Here is a 22,939-nt window from a genome sequence, read left to right as displayed (position 1 = left end):
TGGGATATCAGTTCCTGGAGCTCAGGAGCAAGACTGTAGCTAGACATAGAGTTCTGGAGTCATCCCCGTAGAAGTGATAATTAAACCTATAGGACTGATGAAGCCACCAAGTAGGCATGTTTAGAGAAGGGAGAAAGAAGGTTGTCTAAGACAGAGAAGAGATGTGATATGGATGATGATTCATAAAGGGAGGGTTAGGAGTGGCCACATAGAAGACACACACTAGAGACAGCAGGATCTTTAAGTCAAATTTGAAAGACAATCCAGAAGGCAAAGGCTAATAAAAATGTCAGATACTTCAGTAAGAAGTTTGAGGACTGAGAATAGGTTTGGAAGTGAGATCATAAGACATTGTGGAGAGAATAGTTTCAGTTGACTGACAAGAGAGTTATTAAAGAAAGTTGAGAAGGGAATGAGGGATTGCTGCATTGAGGGCATAGTTGGAATTGGATAACAAATGTGTAATTACTCCATTTGCCAAGGTTATGTAATTTTTTTTTCAGTGCTGTTCAGCAGGAAGAAGAATGATTCTAGAATGTTCCTAGGGTAAAAGGGACCCACTGGAGTTTATGTAGGATGGTGTTTGGCTTTTCTGTGCATGAATAATCAGATAAAGGATGGATAGAAGTATTCCCTACATTCAAATCCAGCCTCAGACACTTAATAATTACCTAGCTGTGTGGCCTTGGGCAAGCCACTTAACCCCATGGCCTTGCAAAAAAACAAACAAACAAAAACAAACCCCCAAAAAAAGTATTCCCTATAAATTCAACTCTTAATTTTGTTCACTTCCACAAATTCTGCATTATGGCTATTCACCCATTAAATGTGTGTGTACTCCAAATGTGCATGCATTGCGTACACACACATATGCATGCACTCAAGCTCATTTCCATTCACTTATAGGTATAGAAATCTAGTTCTTTTCAATTAAAGCTTGTAGAACTTTGTTCTCATTTCTTCCTCTTACGCTTCATGATGGTAAATACCTAATGAATTTTATATGCATAAAACATTTTTATATTTTGATGTTAGCTTTAAATTAAGGAGACTTGCAAGTCTTGACTTTCACACTTAAGAACTTTGTTACATAATCTCCTGTACATTTCAGATAAGTTGCTGATTTCTATTAGGAATCTTCTATACCTATCACTTAACAGGAGAAAAAGTGACTCAGTTGCTCTGAATGAAGGTTATGGTGAAAGTTATAAAAACACATATATATGCTATACATAACATATGCATGATGAATCTATAGCTTGAAGTTATAGAACATTATGGGAACTGCTTGAGTAATTAAGTGTTTTATTTATAGATTTATTTAAGTATTCCTTCAGATAAAATTTTTTTTAAAAATAATATATAAAAAAGTGACATGATGAGTAATTGAATCTTATCCTTACTTTTTATAGGAACTCTTGGTGTGGTTACAGAAGCTACAATAAAAATCAGACCAGTTCCTGAATACCAAAAGTATGGCTCAGTAGCCTTTCCTAATTTTGAGCAAGGAGTAGCCTGCTTAAGAGAAATTGCAAAACAGGTAAAATATTCTTTCTCAGTTCTACTACATAAAAAAAACTCTGTGATTATAAAATCATGAATAACATTTACAGTTTGAAACTAGATGATATTTTAATAACATTTTTACTTTGTATGTACTTTTCTGTGATCTATTTCAGCTCATTTTGGAATTTTTTTTCCCAAAATTTCTTTTTTGTTTAGTTGCTAACTTTTTTTTTTGTAATTGTGACTTTGGTTTCTTAAGTTAAAGAATGCTGTATTATTATAAGTCAGTAAGATTTAACAATATTTTATCTTTAAATTAATCAGCTTTATTTGGACATCATATTTTCTGTATGTTTCTTTAAAAATAATTACTGATACTTTTAGTTTTTGCAGTGCCTGAGTTTCTTATTTTATCCCTTTCTCTTGCTCAAGAGCCATATAAAAAAAAAGAATTTTTTTAAAAAGATGAGAAAAAAATTCAACAAAACCTATTGAAAAAATTTTGACATTGTTCTTCACTTCTACAAAAGAGATCAAGCTCATTTTTAATATCATAACATTTAGTTTCTGTTTTTGTTATTCATTATATATTATTCTTATAAATTTTCGTACTCTATATCAGTTTATGTAAATCTTTCCTCGCTTCACTGTACTCATCACATTGTTGTTTATTATAGTAATGTTCCATTACTTTCATGTACTTCAGTTTATTTAGTTCTTTATAAATGATGAACATCTAGCAAATGGAGTCTGGGACAAAAAATATGGATGTTTTCAACCAATTTATTTATATAATTTCAAATTGCTTTCCAGAATAGTTGAAACAGTTTGAAACTTTAATAGTAATGCATTAATATGCTTATTTCTCCACAATTCCACTATCATTTGCTATTTCTGTAATTTGTCATTTTTGTCAATCAATTTGTTGGGTGAGGTGAAACTTCAAATTGTTCTTATTTACATTTCTCTACTTATTAATGATTTGGAACATTTTTTTATATGGTTGGTAATAGTTTACAATTCTCTTTTTTGAGAGCTTTTGTTCCTGGCTGTGGACTTTTGGTTTTATATATTTCTGCAAGAATATACATATACATCCATACACACACACACACACACACACAACACACACACACACACACACACATTTTCCATATTAAAACTTTGTTAGAGACATCTGATACTAAGCTCTCCTTCCCCCAGATTAGTGCTTCTCTTCTTATCCTGGAAGCATTAATTTTGCTTGTACAAAAAACACTTCAATTTCATATCAAAATACTCCTTTTATCTTTCACAGCTGTGAGTAGAAGATGAATTCTTAACCAAAAGCTAGAAATAAAATAGATAATTTTGATTACTGTCAAAATCATTTTTCTCAAGCATGAGATTGTTTAGCTACCAATTAATATTTACTTGCCCCAAAACTAAAATATTTTGTTTTCAGTAATCTAACAGAAATGGATAGATGAATGAAAAATACAAAAGTGACAGTTTTTCTCATAGCACCATATTAAACTAAGGCTTTTAAGATTAAAAAAAATACATTGATTCTGATATTTGTTGTCTATTTTATCTAAGTATATTTTAAGCTTTATTTAATTGAATGTATCCTAAGAGAGTATTCAATAATTTTTTTTTTTAACTAGCAAGTAGGAAAAAACAAAATGAAAATAGATTTTTCAGGGCATTTTGAGAAGAATGAATGCCTCATTGGTATACCTTGCTCTGGTATTTGGAAAAATTCTAGATATTAAAGGAATATCTAGCCTTTAAATTTTATTTAAAAAACATTGAGAAGTATTGAGAACTTAGAATACAAAATTTATTATAAGAGAGAAGACTTGAGATAGTAAATAGCATTGAGAATTAAGAAATTTTTACATTTGCTGAATTCTCCAGTGATGTGCATTTGGATAGAAATTTAACTACCAAAATTAAATAACAGTAAATTCTTCCCCCCAAATATGCATTTAATAGAAGTAGATACTTAAGCATAAAAGATCACATAGTCAGGAAACATTACATTCCTATTATTGCCAGGCACTTTATCAGGTGTTGGTGATAACCTAGAAACCTAGGTTCCTGATTTCAAAGATCTCAGAGTCTAATGAGAGAAACAATATTTAAACAACTGTATAAAAACAAACTTTATACAGGTAACTAGCCAAAGGGAAGGTACTAGAATTAAGAGGAATTGGGAAAGACTATCTACAGCAGGTGGGATTTTAGTTGGAACTTTAAGGAGCCAGGGAAGCCAAGAATTGAAGATTAGGAGAGAGAATATTCTGAGCATCCTGGACAGCCACTGAAAAGAAACTGTGGCACAACTGACATTTTAATAGGGAGACTAACAATTAGAGGAATAATAATTGAATTTTACTTTATGGGAAATTTATGTATTGTTTTTATAGCCTTTTTAAAATTTTTTTTAATTTTTTTAGGTTTTTGTAAGTCAAATGGGGTTAAGTGGCTTGCCCAAGGCCACACAGCTAGGTAATTATTAAGTGTCTGACCGGATTTGAACTCAGGTACTCCTGACTCCAGGGCCAGTGCCCTATCCACTACACCCCCTGGCCACCCTTAGCTTTTTTTTAAAAGACAAACCCAAGGTTTTAAGGGTGTTAATGTTACATTCTTGTGTAAATTATAGGATGTTTCTCCCCAAATGGATTTATTTATTTTTTTGTTTTTTTTCCCCCAAATGGATTTAAATCATCCCTTCCAATTGACAGAATTCAAATAAAGATTGCCTCCTTGATATACCTGACTCAGATATTTCCCTATTCTGTTCTATAATTCATTCAGCTACCAAAGGTATTTTCTTAAAGCAAAGGTCAACTATGTTATCCATCTATTTAGGAAACTGCAGTGGTTCCCTATCATCTCCAGAATCAAATATAAAATCCTCCTACCTTTCCCCTCTTCAGTTACACTTTACTTTTTAACAGGTGCTCTTCAATTCAATGATATTTGCTTCCTGATTGTTTTCCAAACCAGATCTTCCATTTCTGAGCATTTTTTCTGGTAGTCCTGCATCCTTGGAATGTTCTCCCCCCTTATCTCTGCCTCCTGGCTTCCATGCAGTCTTAGCTAAAATCCTACTTTCTAGAGGAAGCTTTTGCCAATTTCTCTTAGTTCTGTTGTTTTTCCCTTTGTAATTATATTCTGTTTATTCTCTACATAATTTGGTTATATTCACGTATTTGTATGTTGTCCCCCCATTTCATAGGGAACTCTTTGAGAGCAGGGATTGTCTTTTGCCTTTCTTTGCATCCTACTATGCCTATTAGCCCAATGCCTGGGGTATGTAAATACTTTTTTAAACAAATACTTATTGACTGACTTACTGAGTGACTTAAACAGCAGTTTTGATGGTTGGCATTTTGCTGATTGCATCAAATCCCAAAACACTATTTTGCCTCTTTGATGAAACTCATAATCTTTAAAAATGTCTGACCTATTTACCCATCTGAAAAAAACCAAGTGGGTGAAGAATTTCAGTTATCCAGAGTAAGGTATTAAATTGATCTAATTGGACAAATAATGTAGATAAAAAATGAAATAGGTCCAAAATTGAAGGGAAGAAAGAAAGCAAGCTTGTAAGTTTAACTTATTCAAAATGATAGCATAATTTTAAAGATTTCAAATTTCTTCCTGAAAAAATAATTTTTTATAAATTTATTTTTTTCAACTATATGCAAAGATAGTTTCCCACATTCTTTTTTTTTTGGCAAGATTTTGAGTTCCATGTTTTTCTTTCTCCTTCCTTTCCCTCTCCTTCCCCTTAACAGCAAATGATTTGACATAAGTTATACATGTATAACTATGTTAAACATATTTCCATATTAGTCATGTTGTGAAAGAAGAATCAGAGCAAAAGGGGAAAAATAAAACAAATTAAAAAATTTTTTTCTTGGTCTGCATTCAGACTCCATAGTTCTATCTCTGGATGTAGATGATCTTTCCTTCACAAGTACTTTAGAATTGTCTTTGATATTTGTACTGCTGAGATCTAAGTCTGCCATAGTTGATCATCATACAGTGTTGCTGTTAATGTATAAATGTGAAACAAATCATTTTAACATCAGTATTTTTCCATAGATACTATATCATTTTACAAATTGTCTCTAATGAATCAGAATTGGGAGTCACCCAAAAAAGCAAGAGAACAGTTTGTGCTATAAAACTAGCTGAGGTATGTCATCAACAACTAAATGTTACATGCAAAATTGGTGTAAAAGATATAATCAAAAAGATGTATGACATGAAGAGAATTGCAATTAGACCATGTGCACTATAAAGTGTCAAGGAGACCTAGACCCCTAACATGTTTGGTGGATTGTAGTTCCTTTGTTCATTAAAAAGCACTTACTATTATGCTATACGTCATTATTCTCTCTCAGAATATCACTGAATAAAATATATCAGATATATTAACCTATTCCTTATGGGCCACAAGAGAAAAAATCATGTGTTCAATTCATACATGCTTCAACAGCATGTAAGTTACACATTCAGACATTTAAACAAGCACATTATTCAATATAATATTTGTTTATATACCATATAATAATAAAAAATGTACATTAATTTCCAGAAAACGTAGTCCTTTTCAGTTGTGTTATAGCTCAAAATTAGAAATCATCCATGGTGTTAGAACTATTATGTAGAAAAAACAATAAATTACAAGATTTTAAACCTTAATCATTCAATCTGTGATTTAGAATTTCAATTGATAGCAAAAAATTAAGATCAATTAAAATAGATGGCACATGGTTTATAATTGTGCCAAATTCCTGTTTGAATAATGAGTTGCCTGCTTGTAATCCTTCACTGTCATTTCTTAACACTTCCATTTTGTGATACTTTTCACACTCAAGTTGCATTGTAAATGGCAACCTATATTTTAGATGAGTATCTCTTGGGAAGAACAAACCATTTTTCACAAATAGCAAAGTGTACATCTTCATCACTCAAGGAATTATATTAAGAAACTCTTTGCTGACTGCAGAAGAATTCTACTAAATTCTTTCTCCTCTGCATGAGGAAATAACCTCTTTCCAAAACCTACCGCCTATGAGGAGGTAGAAAGGAAAATGCAGTAGAAGATTAATGTGATTATATCTCATAAATGGCAGTCCAGTACAGTGACCAACTTTGCTCAAGTAAATTGGTAAGTGACTGATTCTTAAGGCTTTTCTTTCTTAAGAAATGCCTATATCCTCTACCTTCTTACTTCCCACTTCCCTTGCCAAAGTAATTATGACAGTTCTTTAGGTATTCTTCAACTAATCCTATAACCAGGCATACTGTTTTATAACTTTCTCATGACACTGACATTTGTTATGATGGTAGTGATGTGCCTTTTGGAGGGTTTTTTTTTTATTTTATTTTTTTTAAGAAAAATAGAAAAAAATTTAATCAAGTTGATTGGAAAAGTTATTTTTAATCTATAAATAAAATTAGCAAATTGTGCTATGCATTATTAGATGAGACCATTCATTTCAGTAAAACAATAAAGTATCCATGTGCTATATATTATTTGTAATCTCTTTTGAAAATTCTTGAGAGATTCTAATATCCATAAAACTAAATTATTATTTTTTATACATAAAACTAAATTATATATAAAATTAACTAAATTACTAGGAAATAAAAACTAAGTAATTAGATTATTATTCGTATAATATAAATTAGAATATATAATTAAATTATTAAAACCATTATTGGAATAAATTTCTCAAAATAGATAATTAGGAAATTTAAAACTAAATCATTAAAACAATAACGCTCTAAAGGAACTTTTGCTGCCTTCTACCTGTGCTATATTTGGACTTTTTGGTACCTACTGTGAACTTCACAGTTACATATAATTTTTTAGTTAATTAAGTTTTTCATTTAATTTACATGGCTAGAACATTAGCCTTAGAGTCATAGTGGATTTGTTACTATAGACAAGTCATTTAATCTCTCAGTACTCCAAGAAACTTACTATAAGTTACAAAGAAATTGCAATCTCTAGCTAGCATGGAGAGAATTTTCACCTTAGGAGTTCCCTACATTTTCATTGGTTTGGACTTTCTCAATTGTTCCTTTTCCCTCTCTTGCCAAAGACAAAATAAAACAGAAAAGCCTAAGTTAGGCTTTGTAGAAGTAGTGGTAGATTATTCTTTTTCTTTAGAAAACAAACAAACCAAAAACTTACAGAGCTTGCTGGAATTTGATTGGAATTAGAGGAATATGATCTCACTGATTCCTTCCTTCCTTCCTTCCTTCCTTCCTTCCTTCCTTCCTTCCTTCCTTCCTTCCTTCCTTCCTTTCTCCCTCCCTCCCTCCCTCCCTCCCCCTCCCTCCTTTCCTTCTGCTACAGATGTTGTCAATGTCCCTAGCATACTGGAGAAAAGTTTGTTGGATCCTTTGTTAGGACATTTAATTCTTATGTCAGACAAAGTGAAATTTTAGAAGCAGTTGACTTTTTATAAGGGACAAAGATTTAGAATCAATGAGAAATGTTCTCTCACTTTTTTGTCTAAAACACAAAGGTATTCTCTAGTTCAAAAATTAACTTAGCCATATGTCCATTTGTTATATTAGTATTGTATTCATTTCCTGGATATTGTGTTTATGTCTCTTATTTTTATGAACCTTTCCCAACAACATGAATTAATCTTAAAAAGCCGAACCTTTGATAGAAAGTGTCAATTTATGCAACTTTAGTTTATGAGAGCTAATCAGTTTTTTAATATAACATGCCACTTTTTATAAGGAGGAAAATATTTTGATCATTTCCCCCTCTACTCTAGATTATATTTGTCTTATTTATCTTTTTTGTGAAAAGATCATTTCTTTTTCAAACTATTCAAACGCAATTAGAGAAAATTAAGCATTAAAAGAAGACTTTTTTTTATTCTTTTTGTATTAGCTACATGGCAAAATAACACTTGCAAATAAATTTAACATTGTTAAAGCTACTAATAACCTCAGATGCACCATAGCTTTTATTGTTATGAGTCTAGACCTTATTTTTAAAAATCATGGACAGTGATAACAATTTGTTAACAAGAAGTACTCATGGTCACTGCATATTAGTTTTATTTCATTAGAAAATTAAGATGACTCATATCATTACATTAGGAAAAATATTCTTTGACTTTAGAAGATATAATTAAAGATATTCATTGTTGAATTATTTTTAAATTCTGGCATTATCTGGCAATATGTTATTGATTCTATGCAAATTCAATGACATGGTTCCTGCCCTCTAGGAGATTATGGTTAAACTACCTTAGTACCTTTAATTTGTTGTATTTGCTTAAATTAGGTTGTTTGAGTCACCAAATTGATAAATATTTTTACAGTTGGATTGCATATCCCCTGCCAACTCCCCCACCCCCTATCCCCATCCTTTTGCCATTCTTGTTGTTTTCCTTGAGGATAATTTACATGATTCAATTCTGATTCTCTTTTAAACAGTTGAAGAGGAGAAATCATAGGGTTAAGAATTGAGATTGATTGACTTTTTCCCCCTTTCCTTTCCTTTTTAAATTTGCTATTTCATTTTATTTTTCTATTACATGCTACAGTTTTTCAGCATTCATCCATTTTCAGATTTATAAGTTACACATTTTTTACCACCCTCCCCTGGTGGCAAACAGTCTGGTAAAAGTTATAGATGTATGTTCAGTACATTTACATATTAGTCATTTTGTGCAAGAGAATTAGGATTAAGGGAAAAGAAAGAAAATTATGAGATAGGAAGAAAAAACATAAGAGAAACTTTAGAGAAATGAAAATAGTATATACATTCAGATTCTGTGGGTTTTGGTTTTTCTTTTGTTTCTTTTTTCCCTCTTGATATTAATGGCATTGCTTATAACAGGTCTCCCAGGGTTATCCTAGATCTCTGAACTGCTGAGAGAAGTTGCATCCATCATAGTTCATCAACTCATGATGTTGTTGTTAATGTGTACAGTGTTGTCGTGGTTCTGCTCCCTTCTCTCAGTGGACTGGTTGACATTTGTAATCAGTTTTACTATTGTCTTTTGATGCTTAACAATAAAATATATTTGTTGGCAAATTTTTGCTAATGATATATTTTTAAGTTGACTTACAACTTTGTTTCTTGTTATAAAAATGTCAGTTCTGAATCTTAAAAAAATAGTTATCTATAGTTTTCTGGCACTCCAATCTAGTCAGCCTCTTATCTTTCCTAGCTTGAAAAGAACTTTAAAAAGACAATGGCAGTTTTATAAGGTTATATTAATGTTCAAGTTTTAGAGGGCTGTTAGAATCTATTTGTGTTTACTTAGAAGAAAAATATAGATATTATCATTTTATCATTTCTTTTTGCCACATTTCCCATACCTTTTTCTTGCTGATCATAGAAATGTTGAATACAAATTGATAATGGTGAAGTGACTATGAAGGTTTCATTTCTATTAAACTAAAAAACAGTTGCTATTATCATGTAATACATAGATTGTGCATAAACTTGTTTTGTTTAACTGTCTTAAATCCCCTGTAGTTTTGAGATATGTAAGGTCCTTTATTCTCTAAAGAAGTAAAAACTGGGTCCAACCTTTCAAAGTGGTTTTGCACACCTACCAGTAGAGGTCACTTAAAGCAAATAACTGATTTTTTTTTTCATTTTCATCTCTGCTATATTTCTGTCCTTGTTTAAGTGAAGAATGTGAAATTAAATTTAAGAGCACCAGTTGTTGGTATTTTGCTATTTTTAATTAAAAATTTTGCTAGAGTTTGTCTCAAGGTAGCTAAAACATGACTTAATTACCTTTTCTATAAAATTAATATCAAAATTCAGACCTCTGCATACAGTGGGGTAGGTGTGGGGGGGATAGCCTTCATGGTAAAAAGGATTGTAAAGTAGGTGCCAAGCAAATTGATGATAAAAGGTTTGCCTTCTGTTTTCTCATCTTTGGAACCATATTTATTTCCAATTTGGGAAATAGTCAGAAGGATAAAAAAACTCAATGCAGAGCAAGAGGATAAAAGATTAGTAAAGAGTTAAGTTATTTTGGATTTCCTTTGTTTCCTTAACTATAAAAATTAGCAATAATAACTTTTATAATACCTACTTGACAAGAATCTCAGGAATAGTAGTAGCACAGCCCCCCCCCCCCCCCCCAATCCTGCTCCCAACCTGACCCTTAAATTGTCATCCTTGGCAGCAGATCTTTTACAGAAGAGAACAAGTTGCTTAGTGAGCCTTCCACTGCTACTCTGTCATGGCCCTGGGATTCTGGAGTTAATAGCCCAAGGCTCTGAGTTCAAGAGATATGAGAATTGAGTAGTTTTGCTGTTAGCCCAGCACTCAGAGCCATCATCTAAGGAAGTTGTGACCTGATAATCACTTTTGCAGGGGCTTCAGCCTCCTCTTCAGCCACTGTTATGGTAGACCCAGAAAGGAAAGCCTCAACACCAAAGTCCTGAGCACTGTCAAATGATTGAATTTCAAAAACAGATATGGCTTTTGTAATTGAAATGATACTGAAGGAGATTTATGGTCATTTGATTTATGTTGGCAAGAGCAGAAACTGTATTGCTTTTTTATTTTTATTCCCAATACTTGGACAATGCTTTGCACAGAGTAAGTGCTTAATAAATGTTTTTTTCATTATTAGCATCATCAATAACAAAGTTAAACCAAAATATTTTTTCTTTATATATGTAACAGAGGCAGCATAATAGAGTGGTAAGTTTGGAGTCACTAAGACCAAGCTTCAAAATTCTCTGGGATTTAAGAATTTCTTGAAGAACCAAACTCTGTCAGTTGACAACAATAATTTATTTTTTATCCAGGAGACAAAAAAAAAATAGGGATAACAAGGTAAAAAATGTATTTCACACTAAAATTTTAATAAATTGTGTCATTATTTAAATTAGATTTATATGAATTATAGTAAATTATTAAAAAAAAATTTTGTGCCTCAGTAGACACAAGCATGCTCCTTAATAGATATATTGTCTTGGAGAAGTCATTCAACCTCTGAGGGAGATTGTACATAGGGAATGTAATAGGGCCTATTTTTTTTTCAGTTGAATTCATGTTTAATAGTTACAGGCACTATGCCTCTCCTTTTCCCCTGCTCAGGCAGCAGCAGAGGAGGTGTGGGGGACTGAGGTGGATTGCCCTCAGTGGTTGAGGACAGCCATGCCAAAAGTGTTTTTCTTTAAATTAAAAAGGACCCCAGGGGTAGATGGTGGTATCCCACTGCCAAACCAATTTTTATGATTTTATATATAACATATCTCTCTGGCCCTGGGGGAGGGGTGCCTGGCATCATAGGACTTACCTTTTAAGTCATGGAGGGTTGGTAATTTTAATGGAGACTGTTCCACTCTAAGAGTTTCTTCATGCTGAAGAAATATTTCCTTAAGTATTTGAATATCTACCAATAATAATTAAATTTGATTATTTAAAAATGATGTTAAAATATCAGATTGTTATTTTTCATTTAAAGTATTACTTAAAACATTATTTCTGATATATATATATATATATATATATCTCAAATTCATGGTAATTTTGTTTTTAGATTTTTATTATGCCTATAAAGGCAACCTGGTATACTGGTAAGAGAACTAAATTTCATTAGGAAAAACCTACTTAGTTTCAGATCTTATACTTACTTTGGGCCATTTAACTCTTTCTGAGCTATAGTTCCTTGATAGATAAAATAGATACGATTAAGCCCATTCTGCTTACTTAAAAGGGTTGTCCCATGGATTAAAAAGGTTCGGGTACTATGAAAATAAAAAAATGTGAATCTTACGATTTTGTAAATGGATAACTAAATGCCCTTTCCATAGATCCAATGTGATCTTCCTTACAATGAATGAATTTTGGCAATTAGTGTGAAAAATGGAAGAAATAAAAATTTTAACATGTTAAATAACAATAGATTTTATAATTCTATTTTAAAGGTTTGAAGAATAGATATATTTCTCATTAATACTGACAAGATCCTGTTTTCTTTTTTCTGTTAAAAAAAGTTAAGCCTAATTTTTAAAAAAAGGTTACTAGCAAATGACCCCATTTTAAATTATAAAAATTTATAAAGTTATTTAGTGTTGAAGTTTTGTGACTTAAAATAATTAATAGAAATTTGATAAATATAAAGTTTTATGCATTAACTAAGAAGTTCATTTGTAATACAATTAATTTTATTTTAGTATAAAGAATTTAATTAACTTGGACCATGACAACTTGAGCAATATGTTGAGTTTTTTAAAAGCATCACAAACATGAATCTCTCTACCTGTTTTTCTCCCGCATTGTGTTACCATGTTAATATGTTTAGTTTATTTCAGTGGATATGTAATTTATGTTTGTTTTAGAAAACTAGTATATACTTTGATGCCTCAATGTTAAAATATTTTTAAATTCTAGAAACTTGTAGGTGTGATTTTCCTATTTCAAATGATCTTAAAGAAGTCCAAAGGGGGATTTTACATTATAGTTCAGATTGCATAAGCATCATATTTTATAATGGTATTTATTATAGATAAGTATTAAAGAATTAAAATATTCCCCTTCACAAAACTTTCTAGCAGTTCTCACGTATGTCAATATTTTAAAACATTGTGTACCAGATGATAAAAATTCAGTAATGATTAAGTGTAATACTAGGAAACTTACTCAATTTTTATTAAACTTCCTACTTGTTTTGTGGTTTAATATTTAGAGTAATTTCCTTTAGGATTTTGCCCTGTGAACTATTACTGTTTTATCTTAATAGCATTAGACCAACCTTCTTATTTAAAAAGAAACAGAACAGAAATGAGCAAACATACCTCCCCCCATTGGATAATTGATCCAAGATATTTTTTCTTTCATTTTCATCATGCTTTACTTGACTTTGTACAAAATTCTGGAAAAGTTCTCTCATGTTAATGAAAGCTCTTGTTTTTGTGATATAATACTTTCGGGCAAATAAGTTTCCTCTCAGGACAAATAGTCTCTTTGAGTAGTGAACATTTTAAAATCCATTTTTGTGTCATTATTTTTGAACAGAGATGTGCTCCTGCATCCATTCGCCTCATGGACAATATGCAGTTTCAGTTTGGTAAGTTTTAACAAGTACTAATTTGTAAAATTGTCAACTTTTCATCTTTATAATACAACCAATACAACCATTTCCTTTGTTTAAATTTGTTTTAAAATGTTTCACAGAATTTCAGCTGACCTCTATTTTTTGTTAGTTTATTAAATTTTAGCTTATTAGATCACATTATTTATAGTTCCTGAAAAGCCAGGGTTCTTAGCCTGAGGTTAGATTTCTGTGAATACTTTGATAGGGGGAAAAGAAATTAAACTTTTTTTTATCAGTTAGAAATATAGACAGCAAAATATTTTGAAATGTCTTGTTGAATTTTGCTGAATCATAGGATTCAGCAGACTGACAGATGGGTTCATAGTAGAAAATAGACTAGGAACCCTTATCCTAAAGTAAATATGTTTATTAGAATACTGAAAGACAGGATAAATCTATTCTTTGTGTGGAGGTATATTTTATGTGGAGGTATAATTTAGATAAATTTGTGTACATCATAGGTATATACAATCTATTGCTATTTGGACTAATGTATTATATATTAAAAGTTTTTAAAAATATTTTAGCTACATACAACAAATAGTTGTTTCTTTGATTGGCTTATTCAATAACTTAGTACCTGAAAGAAATTTAATTTTCATTTCACTTTTCTGCATTTATTCTTTTGCATTTTTCTCTAGATAGAATTTGATAGGACCTTCTGAGTCACATACTCCAGTTACCAGTATGATTTTGCTAAGTTAGGTACTGATTTTGTAAATAGTCTCCATTATTACATCAGTCATTATTAGATTTGTTGATGAAAATATTTTGTATGTGGTGTGTGTGTGTGTGATTTTAATAGATTTCATGATGAAATATATAATTCAACTCAAAATAAAAGTTTAAAATAAAATAAATCCACCTTTTCAAAATTCTTAGGATAGAAAATATTATTGTCATCCCAGAGAATCATGAAGTAATGGCATTGAGATATTTTGAAGCTACTCATAGTATTATTCAAAAGCAGTTATTATATTCTGTTCCTGTACATTTTATTAATTTTTTAATTGAGTAAATGAACTTGCCACTTTTATAAGATATGATTTATCAGTCATCATGTGGCATTCATAAAAAATTTTTTTCATTACCATTTAAAATATCAAAGACTTTCTAACTTAACTTTCTCTTCAAAAATAAAAATCATTTTTTTAGTATTTAAATGTTCAGATAGAAGTAACATTTTAAAAAATTAAACGTGAGATTTTATCAAGGCTGAGAGATTCCAATGTTCTGTAACAATGTTCTTTAAATGTTGCCTAGGGCATTGAGAGCTTGTTAGTGACTTGCCCAGGTTTGTACAACCAGGATCCAAGGCCAGCTTTCTTTGTATTAAGCTGTACTCCTCTATGGATATGTTTTGTTTGGAATTTGTTGGGAAGTACCTGTTTTGCCAAAACATAATTATCAACAAATCTACCTAGGTGAAGCTTAATACTGAACATTTCCATTTTTTCTTTACCCTATATTCTTTTGAAATTATCTGGGGAGCTGCAGCTTCCATTTCCCATGATATTTCTCCTTAGTAAGAGCAACTCAGTTCATCCTCAATACCAAGACTAATCCAAAAAAGGACAGCAAAATCCACTTTGGGATTACAAAATAAGCAATTACAAATGTCCAGTTTTTGTGGTACCACAGACCAGGATTTCCCAATCTTTTGGAATTAATCCTGAGAACTTTTTGGGATTCATTTAGGGACTCTCATTTGACTGTTTTCCAATTTATACATCCTTGAGTCATGTCACATATGTGTATGGTTACAGATATAGGTACTTTCATTTGGCTATGGTAGTTTTTTGCCCTTTGTCATTTACTCCAAGTAAAAAACTTGCAAAGACAAGAGGAAATTGTGGATAACTTGTAGTATAGGTCTGAGTTAAATGTAGTTATTCAATAAATGTATGTTGATTCACTAACACATTAAAATGTATGGGTATTGCAATTAGGAAATATTTCCCATGTTGACCAAATGAGATAAAACAGTATAAAATGAGCATTCTTATATAGGCAGCATTAATTTAAAAACAAAGAAATATTACAATTAATACTCTGGTAAATATAATTGCTTGTTCCACTAAAATATCAGTCAACAAAATTATTTATCCCAAATATTTTAATTATTCTTTTGGAATAGAGACTAGGTAGAGGAAATGTTTCAATTCAAAGTTTAATTTAATGGTGAGTAGGTCTTTTAATTCAGACTCCGCATTATGACATCAATCAGGATATATACTAGAAAAAATATTTAAGGTAATTTGTCTCAAAGGAACATCAGTGTAAAAATCTGCCCTTATTAATTGTCCTTATTAATGCCCTAATGAACAAGGAACTGCCTTTATTAATGATCCAGGAACTCATATATGAAATAAATATTTTTATCTCTTGTCTTACGGTCTTGAGGTGACCCTCAGGACTGTGCCAGTGGAGCACAAGCTCTGGCCAACCCAGTAAAGTTGAAAAGGCTTGGTGTACAAGCTTCAGTAGACAACTGTCTGTTGTCTGAGAGCTAGCTTAGTTTTATAATCAGTAATGTCCATCACCTGATTGATTGAAGGATCGTAAGAGGAATTTTGGGGTTTTTTTTTGGCACATCAGCTTTCAAAAACCATTTGCTAAATGATAGAAAGACTTTGATCTATGTTGCTCATCTGTCTTGATATATTGAAAGATAAGAATTCACTTGCCACACAGTATCACTATGTTGATGTTTTGATTTCACAAGATTTCTTGTTGGAAATGAATAGAAATGTATTAGATAAAAAGATATCTTTGATTTTAAAATTCAGATGACCAAGAGAAGCAGTAATTTGATGTCAGCATAAAAATATATTTAGAATAAAAAGATTATCAATTCATTGTTGCAAAGAACTTTTTGTAATGGGTGGAATGCTTCTGCTGGTTTTCTGTTTTCAGATTTTAAGGATTTGAGCTTTTAAAGTACTTTTAATAGAATTTAAAAATACCACATAACTGGTACTCAACCTTTTTATGAATTGGGCTCATAGCATGAAGGCCAGATGCATGGTCCTTAAAATGGTGCAGTCATGGGAGTTTTTAGAAGTTGCTGCTAACTGAAAACAATGGAAAACCAGTAAAAGACTTCAATTAAGCTCAGGCCTGAGGCAAAGATGTTAATTTAACAGACTCTGAGACACCATTCAGGCTATTCTGGCAATTTTAATTCTCTGCATGTAATTAAAGAAGCAATTACTAGTTTTATGCCAAGAATTCTGCAGGAATGGCATAACTATTGAGAAAAAAGCCAAAACTAAACTTGATATTGACTCTGTGTTTAGTGATTGATCCGAATGGTTTTTGAATAATTAGAAAAATACAAATAAAACCAGTTACCATTGGCTGCTCTGAATGAAATAAAAATTAATGAAGTTGCTTTTATTATGAACATATGTCATTAAAAGATAACCTAGATTTAGTATTAATTACATTTAATTATCTTTTTTGTTTTAATCTGAATAGAGGCTTTGGAAATATAGTTTTCTTTTGATTAAATAGTATCAGATCTCAAGTTCAAAAACTTTAAAAAATTGTTAGTAGATGTTAAAAATTATATTTCATATTTTTACTGCTTGAAAATCACAAATTTTACTATTGCCTTAATTCTTTTTCTCTACCTCAGGTCTTGCTCTTAAACCTCAGGTTTCCTCTATTTTTACTTCATTTTTGGATGGACTGAAAAAATTTTACATCACAAAGGTATTTATTTTTGTAAAATTTTAGAAGTATTAATTCCATATATATTGAAAATTCTAAAAATCTGATAGAGCCACTTTGAACATTTAGAGAAAATTGTATATTCTCTACAAGCTAAAATTTTATATTATTAAGCATAGATCTACTTTCTTGTTTTAAATTTTTTTCCCTTCAAAACAAATACACCTATCTCCTTGTAATCTTTCGTATTCTTTATTAATAAATTTATTGCTCATTTTGAGCTTGGGGGTGGTGAAGGCATTTTAATATTGCCTTTTGGGGGGCACTTCTCGGGTTAGAAATACACTGTCAGAAATTACTTTCTTTGTACAGTTTTCTTTAGGTGGGTGGGGCTTATAATTTATGTTGATTTCCTGCCTACAAGTTTTTTCTCCTGAAAAATAGTTCATATATTGTAGGGAGATAAGACTTACCCTCATGATTTGTCTTAAACTAAGTAAGACAAGATAAACTGGGTAAATAGCCTTCTGGTGATTATCTACATCATATTTTTTGACTGTTAGGTGAATAGCCATGGTAATTCCAATTTGATTTTGCTTTTTACTCAGTATCATTTTATCTAGGGCAGTGGTAATCTTGCATAACTATGACTCATCAAAATTCTATAATATTTCATGATACTGAAACTGAGTCAGGCAACAGATTTGCTTTCTCTGTATTTAATTTAGATGAAACTTATTTATATTATTTGCTTCTATTTTGTTGTATTGTTAGGATGACATTAACTGAAGCATGTATTTTAATTTGGCCACAGTTATTACCATTAAAACTTCAATAACATACCAAATAATTTACATTTTCTATGGGCCATAAGTATGGAAGAAATTTTTGTTCTTTGTAATCCTTTCTTGAAGTTGGAGCTTAATTTGTTATTGAGATGTGTCTTTCATTGTTGTTTTGATTTTTTCAGGTAGCATTACTACATACCATTGCTTCTGCTTATTATGTATGCTTTACTAGTTGAAGACTATTGGTGAAATAGAATAGTAATCAAACTTGTAGTGAAGAACAATTGACGAAATAGAAACTCCCTCCTCTCATAGAAAGGTGGTGAACTGTGCAATCAGAACAGTGCAAGGTCACTATGGAGTCACTTTATACATTAGCTATGTTAAACCTTTTTTTCTTTGTTATAGGAGAGGGTTCAGGATGTTTGGATAGGATAAGGGTTATATTAGGAAATAACCTTTTTAAAGGCAAAAGAAATTACTAAAATTATTTTAGAAATATAATTGTTATATACTTTAGGTTTAGTCTGGAATGAAACTTCTATCTTTTTCACTTACTATTTTGCTAGATTTTTTATATGAACTCACTATTAAGAGGTCTTATATTGTTTATGATAAGATTTTCTTCAGTTATTCCCTTAGTGTTTTATTGTTAGTGATCACATCTGTTACAACTAATTGTTGATATTTCTTTCTTGATCTTTGACATCACCAAAAAGTCTAATTTAACATAACCCATGTTTTGACCCTAAAAATCTTTTTTGTTGTTGTTTTTAATTCTTTCTTGATTTTTTGAATGTAGTTTAGTTATCAAGATTATCAGTTTTGAGGCTTCTGAGGAACAAGGATATTTAATTTTCATAGTCTCTCAAAACTGGGTACTATACTGGCCATTTAATGCAACCTGAACTTGAAAAAGAATTGTTTCCTGTGTTAACTTGTTTGCATTTTAGAGATTGATCCTAAGTAAAGGCTTTCTAGAAGGTATTACTAGGCTCATAAAGGATTTAGAATTTTAGATAAGTGCATTTTAGTCATATATTCCAAGACCCATTCAAGACTTTTGGTGAAAGATTCTTATTGTTATATAATAGTCACAAGATCCATGATATCTGTAGGAGTAATTTTCCTAGCAATGTAGATTTTATACTCCCTCTATCTTGTAGTGGAAAGTATAGGGACTTGCTAAGACTGAAAAAATTTGTCAGTGGCAATCAGCCTTTTCTTGTGATAAACTTCTCCAGGCTCATTCAGATTAATCCTTGGTTAATAAACACAACCTATTGCCTTTATCTATTCTGGGGACGGAGAACCTTTTTTCTGTCAAGGGCCATTTGCATATTTATAATAATGTTCTTGGGCTATATAAAATTATTATTTTAAAAATTGCCCCATTTGATCAAACATTTAATTAATTCACCTCTAAAAAGTTCCTAGATTTATTGAATTTCGAGTCCTGCCTGTGGTTGCCTTGGCAGTGTTGGGCCAAATGATTTTGCGGGCCATATGAGCCCACAGGCTGGACGTTCCCCTCCCCTGATCTGTTTAAAGCCTTTCCAAATTTGCAGGAAATTTTAAGGGCTTATTACTCTGGCATAGCTGTTGACTTGAAACATTAGAGTGGGATTTAATGGAGGATTTAATAAATCTCCAAAGAACAGCAGCTTCGTTTGTTAAGAGTTCTATTAATAATTATAATTTTTAAGGATGTTAGCTTTATGGTAGATTCTTGCTTTACCTTTTATACTTTTCCATATGAATCAAAGCAACCTTTTGAATTTCTCAGGAGCTGAAGTTTACTTCTCTCTAGCTCCTTGGGAGTCCAGAGGTTCTGTCTTTCAGTTGTTGATGTTTTCTTTAGTTTTTTTTTTTTTAATGTAAGCTGTTCTTACAATTGAGATAGAAATAAGATTAATTTTATTCTTCAAAGTAATTTTACTACTTAAACTTATTTTTTTTAAGTAATTATTGCTGATGCTGAGGCTACTTACTGATATTTATATGCTAGCTAGCAAACTCAAGCTTTTATTATGCATTCTATTTCAGTCCCAGTGCTAAGCACCAGGATCACTAATACAAGCTTGCCAGACTGCTCTGCTTTCAGGAGCTTTCATTATAATGGAGGAAGACAGTGCATCTGGAATTGAGAAAGATGAGGCCAAAGTTATCCTATCAAAGATTAGGCAGATTAGAGGGGAAAGACCAATTTTCTAGCGGGAAAGGAGTTAAGTTGATTGACTTGAGTGGACACCCCTATGATAGGGATGGCACATTTTAAATAAAATATTTCATATGTTCCTCTTAGCAACCCTATGAGGTAGACAAGTCAGGTATAACATGTTATGCCCGATTTATAAATGAAGAAATTGAGGCTCAGAATTGTTACCGACCCAAAGTCAGACAGTTTATAGCAGACTAAGATTTCAAATCATTGCCTCAAGGACTCTAAACCCATCAATATTTACTTGATAGTTGTTGTTTAGGCATGTTTGACTCTTCATGACCCCATTTTGAGTTTTCTTGGCAAAGATATATAATGGTTTGCTATTTTCTTTTCCAATTCATTTTATAGATGAAGAAATTGAGGCAGACAGGGTTAAGTGACTTGGTTAGGGTCACATAGTAAGTGTCTGAGGCTAGATCTGAACTTGGGAAGATGAGTCTTCCTAACTTCAGGCCCAGCATCTATCATCTCTGCCATCTAGATATCCATATACTAAATTACATAATCACATCTCCTCCCAGTCTTGTTTAGTCAGTCATTCTTTTCCAATTTTTTTTGTCTTGCTTTGAATATTTTTTTAACTCTGCTTTGCTAGACTTAACCTTTTGTTCTTTTTCTTCTACTTGTTACATTACCAGAAAGATCAAATGTGGAAACATTTCGTCTTTCTAGCAACATTTTACTGACTACAGTTAATAATTCTTTACTACTAGTTGACATATTTTATTTGATTTTCCTTGGCAATTGTGAAGGAACTTGCAAATTCCTGCCTTGTTTTACCAATTTACCAGACATGTCAGTGGATTGAAGTTTCAGTGAAGAAACTTAGAAAATAAGCTTTGTGCTTGAGAAGCAGAACAAGTTGCTGGCACAGATATCTTCTACAGAGAATGTCCTAAAGGCAAAACAGAATGAAGCAACAAGTGTGTTATATAAAGTCTTCCTCTTCATATGCATGTCTACACAGTGACTGTAATTTATTAAACTTGTTTATTGTTCATTTACTCACTATACTCCAGTCAACAAAGACTAATGAAATAAATAACAGAACTGAAAGTTTGGAATTTACTACATAATCTTACATGGCTTTAACTTGTTTAGCTTTTCTATATTATTGAGCACATAAGAGATGCTTTTCAAAGATCTTCAAATGTAAAGTATGCAATTTAAAACAAAAAAAAAGTTTGTATCTTTGTGGGGGTCAGGCAAGGAGGAGGAAGGAGTGTACCTTCATTCTCTATTTTATTGGGTATGATTTGTTCTAATAAAAAAAATTCTCATTTCAGTTTAAAGGATTTGATCCCAACCAGCTAAGTGTAGCAACATTACTCTTTGAGGGGGATCGAGAGAAGGTTCTTCAACATGAAAAGCAAGTGTATGATATAGCTGCCAAATTTGGGTATGACTTTTTAAAATGTCTATAATTCTTAGAGAAAAAAATGTGTTAATGCAAGATAAAGTTAAAGTTAAAATTATAGCCCTTTAGTCTCTAATATACATTAAATTGGTTTATTTTATCCTGTTTGTATTACTGAATTTGTAATTAAACAGTAATGTGTCTTGAATGATAGGATATTGAACTGTTGCTTTTAGTTGCTTCATGAGCAAAAAAATAGACACAAGACATAATATTTTAAATGTTTTTCCTTTAAATCTTTGAATTAGTCTTTTTTTTTTTTAGTGTAAATATAAAAGTAGCAGCATAGTGTGCCATATGGAAGGAGAGGTCCATATTGTTAGGTTAATATTTCGTGGACAGTATTGACAATAACATATGAATAAACCAAGCTATTAGTATGTTTTTAAAAGGAAATTGTGTTTAATCAAAGGCATTTGATAAATTATCTATAACCCACCCCCTGTCACTGATTGTTTTATGTTGATACAAAGAAACAGAAAACATTTCACTTCTGTAACAGGCTGAGTAATGATAGGGTGGTTTCTGTCTGTCTGGTTTGATGGATTACAAGTCTGATCAATGAAAACCATAGTGAAAATGTCATTTGTCCCAGTAACATTTTTTCTCTGTCCTACTTGAAAACATAAACTGACAGTTATCCAGAAACTGTTGTTTATTGTTGAAAATACATTGAGATTACTCATATTTGTAATCCATTTTCCAGTAAATTCTTCATGTATTTTTAAATTATACTTCAGAACTAATCTTTAGAAATATACATTGTGCTTCTATTCAGTTGAAATGATCTTTGTAAATATTTTTTGTCCTCTGTATTTTACTTTATATCATAAGAGGAACATTAATATTGGATATGGAAACATTGACCATAGATACCCTATTTTATGTATTTTTTATACATTATGAATAAACTTTTGACTTATTGCTAGGATTAAGCAGTTGGAGGTTAAAAGTGTAGTGTTCTTGAGGAAGTGATCTAATTAATCTTAACTAAGGGCTGGGTTTTCTTTATTGTTTATAATTGTACTGGCCTTACCTGGTTCAAACTATTTTTGGCCCTATTATGAAATTAGCAAGTATAATTTTTATTGGGGAAAAAAATAAGGTTCCATAACTTCTCATTTTTTCCCCTTTTCCTTTTCTTTTCCCTTTTCTTTCCCTTACCTCTTTCCCCTTCTTTTCTTTCTTTTTTCTTTGTCCACTGTTCTACTTCCTC

The 22,939-nt window shown here is 31.2% G+C and overlaps 1 protein-coding gene across 3 annotated transcripts in view; it reads left to right on the top strand.

Moving 5' to 3' along the window:
- The window catches only part of AGPS (alkylglycerone phosphate synthase), a 156,582-nt gene that overhangs the window by 93,352 nt on the left and 40,291 nt on the right, over window positions 1-22,939 (top strand). For all 3 annotated transcript variants that reach the window (XM_074215634.1, XM_074215632.1, XM_074215633.1), the window contains exons 11-14: window positions 1,413-1,540; window positions 13,541-13,592; window positions 17,260-17,336; window positions 21,593-21,705. In XM_074215634.1, the coding sequence (XP_074071735.1) occupies window positions 1,413-1,540; window positions 13,541-13,592; window positions 17,260-17,336; window positions 21,593-21,705 (370 nt within the window). The remainder of the gene's footprint in view (window positions 1-1,412; window positions 1,541-13,540; window positions 13,593-17,259; window positions 17,337-21,592; window positions 21,706-22,939) is intronic.

This window comes from Macrotis lagotis, chromosome 1, assembly GCF_037893015.1.
Source record: "Macrotis lagotis isolate mMagLag1 chromosome 1, bilby.v1.9.chrom.fasta, whole genome shotgun sequence".
Classification (NCBI taxonomy): Eukaryota; Metazoa; Chordata; class Mammalia; order Peramelemorphia; family Peramelidae; genus Macrotis; species Macrotis lagotis.
This window is presented reverse-complemented; position numbering and strand designations above follow the sequence as displayed.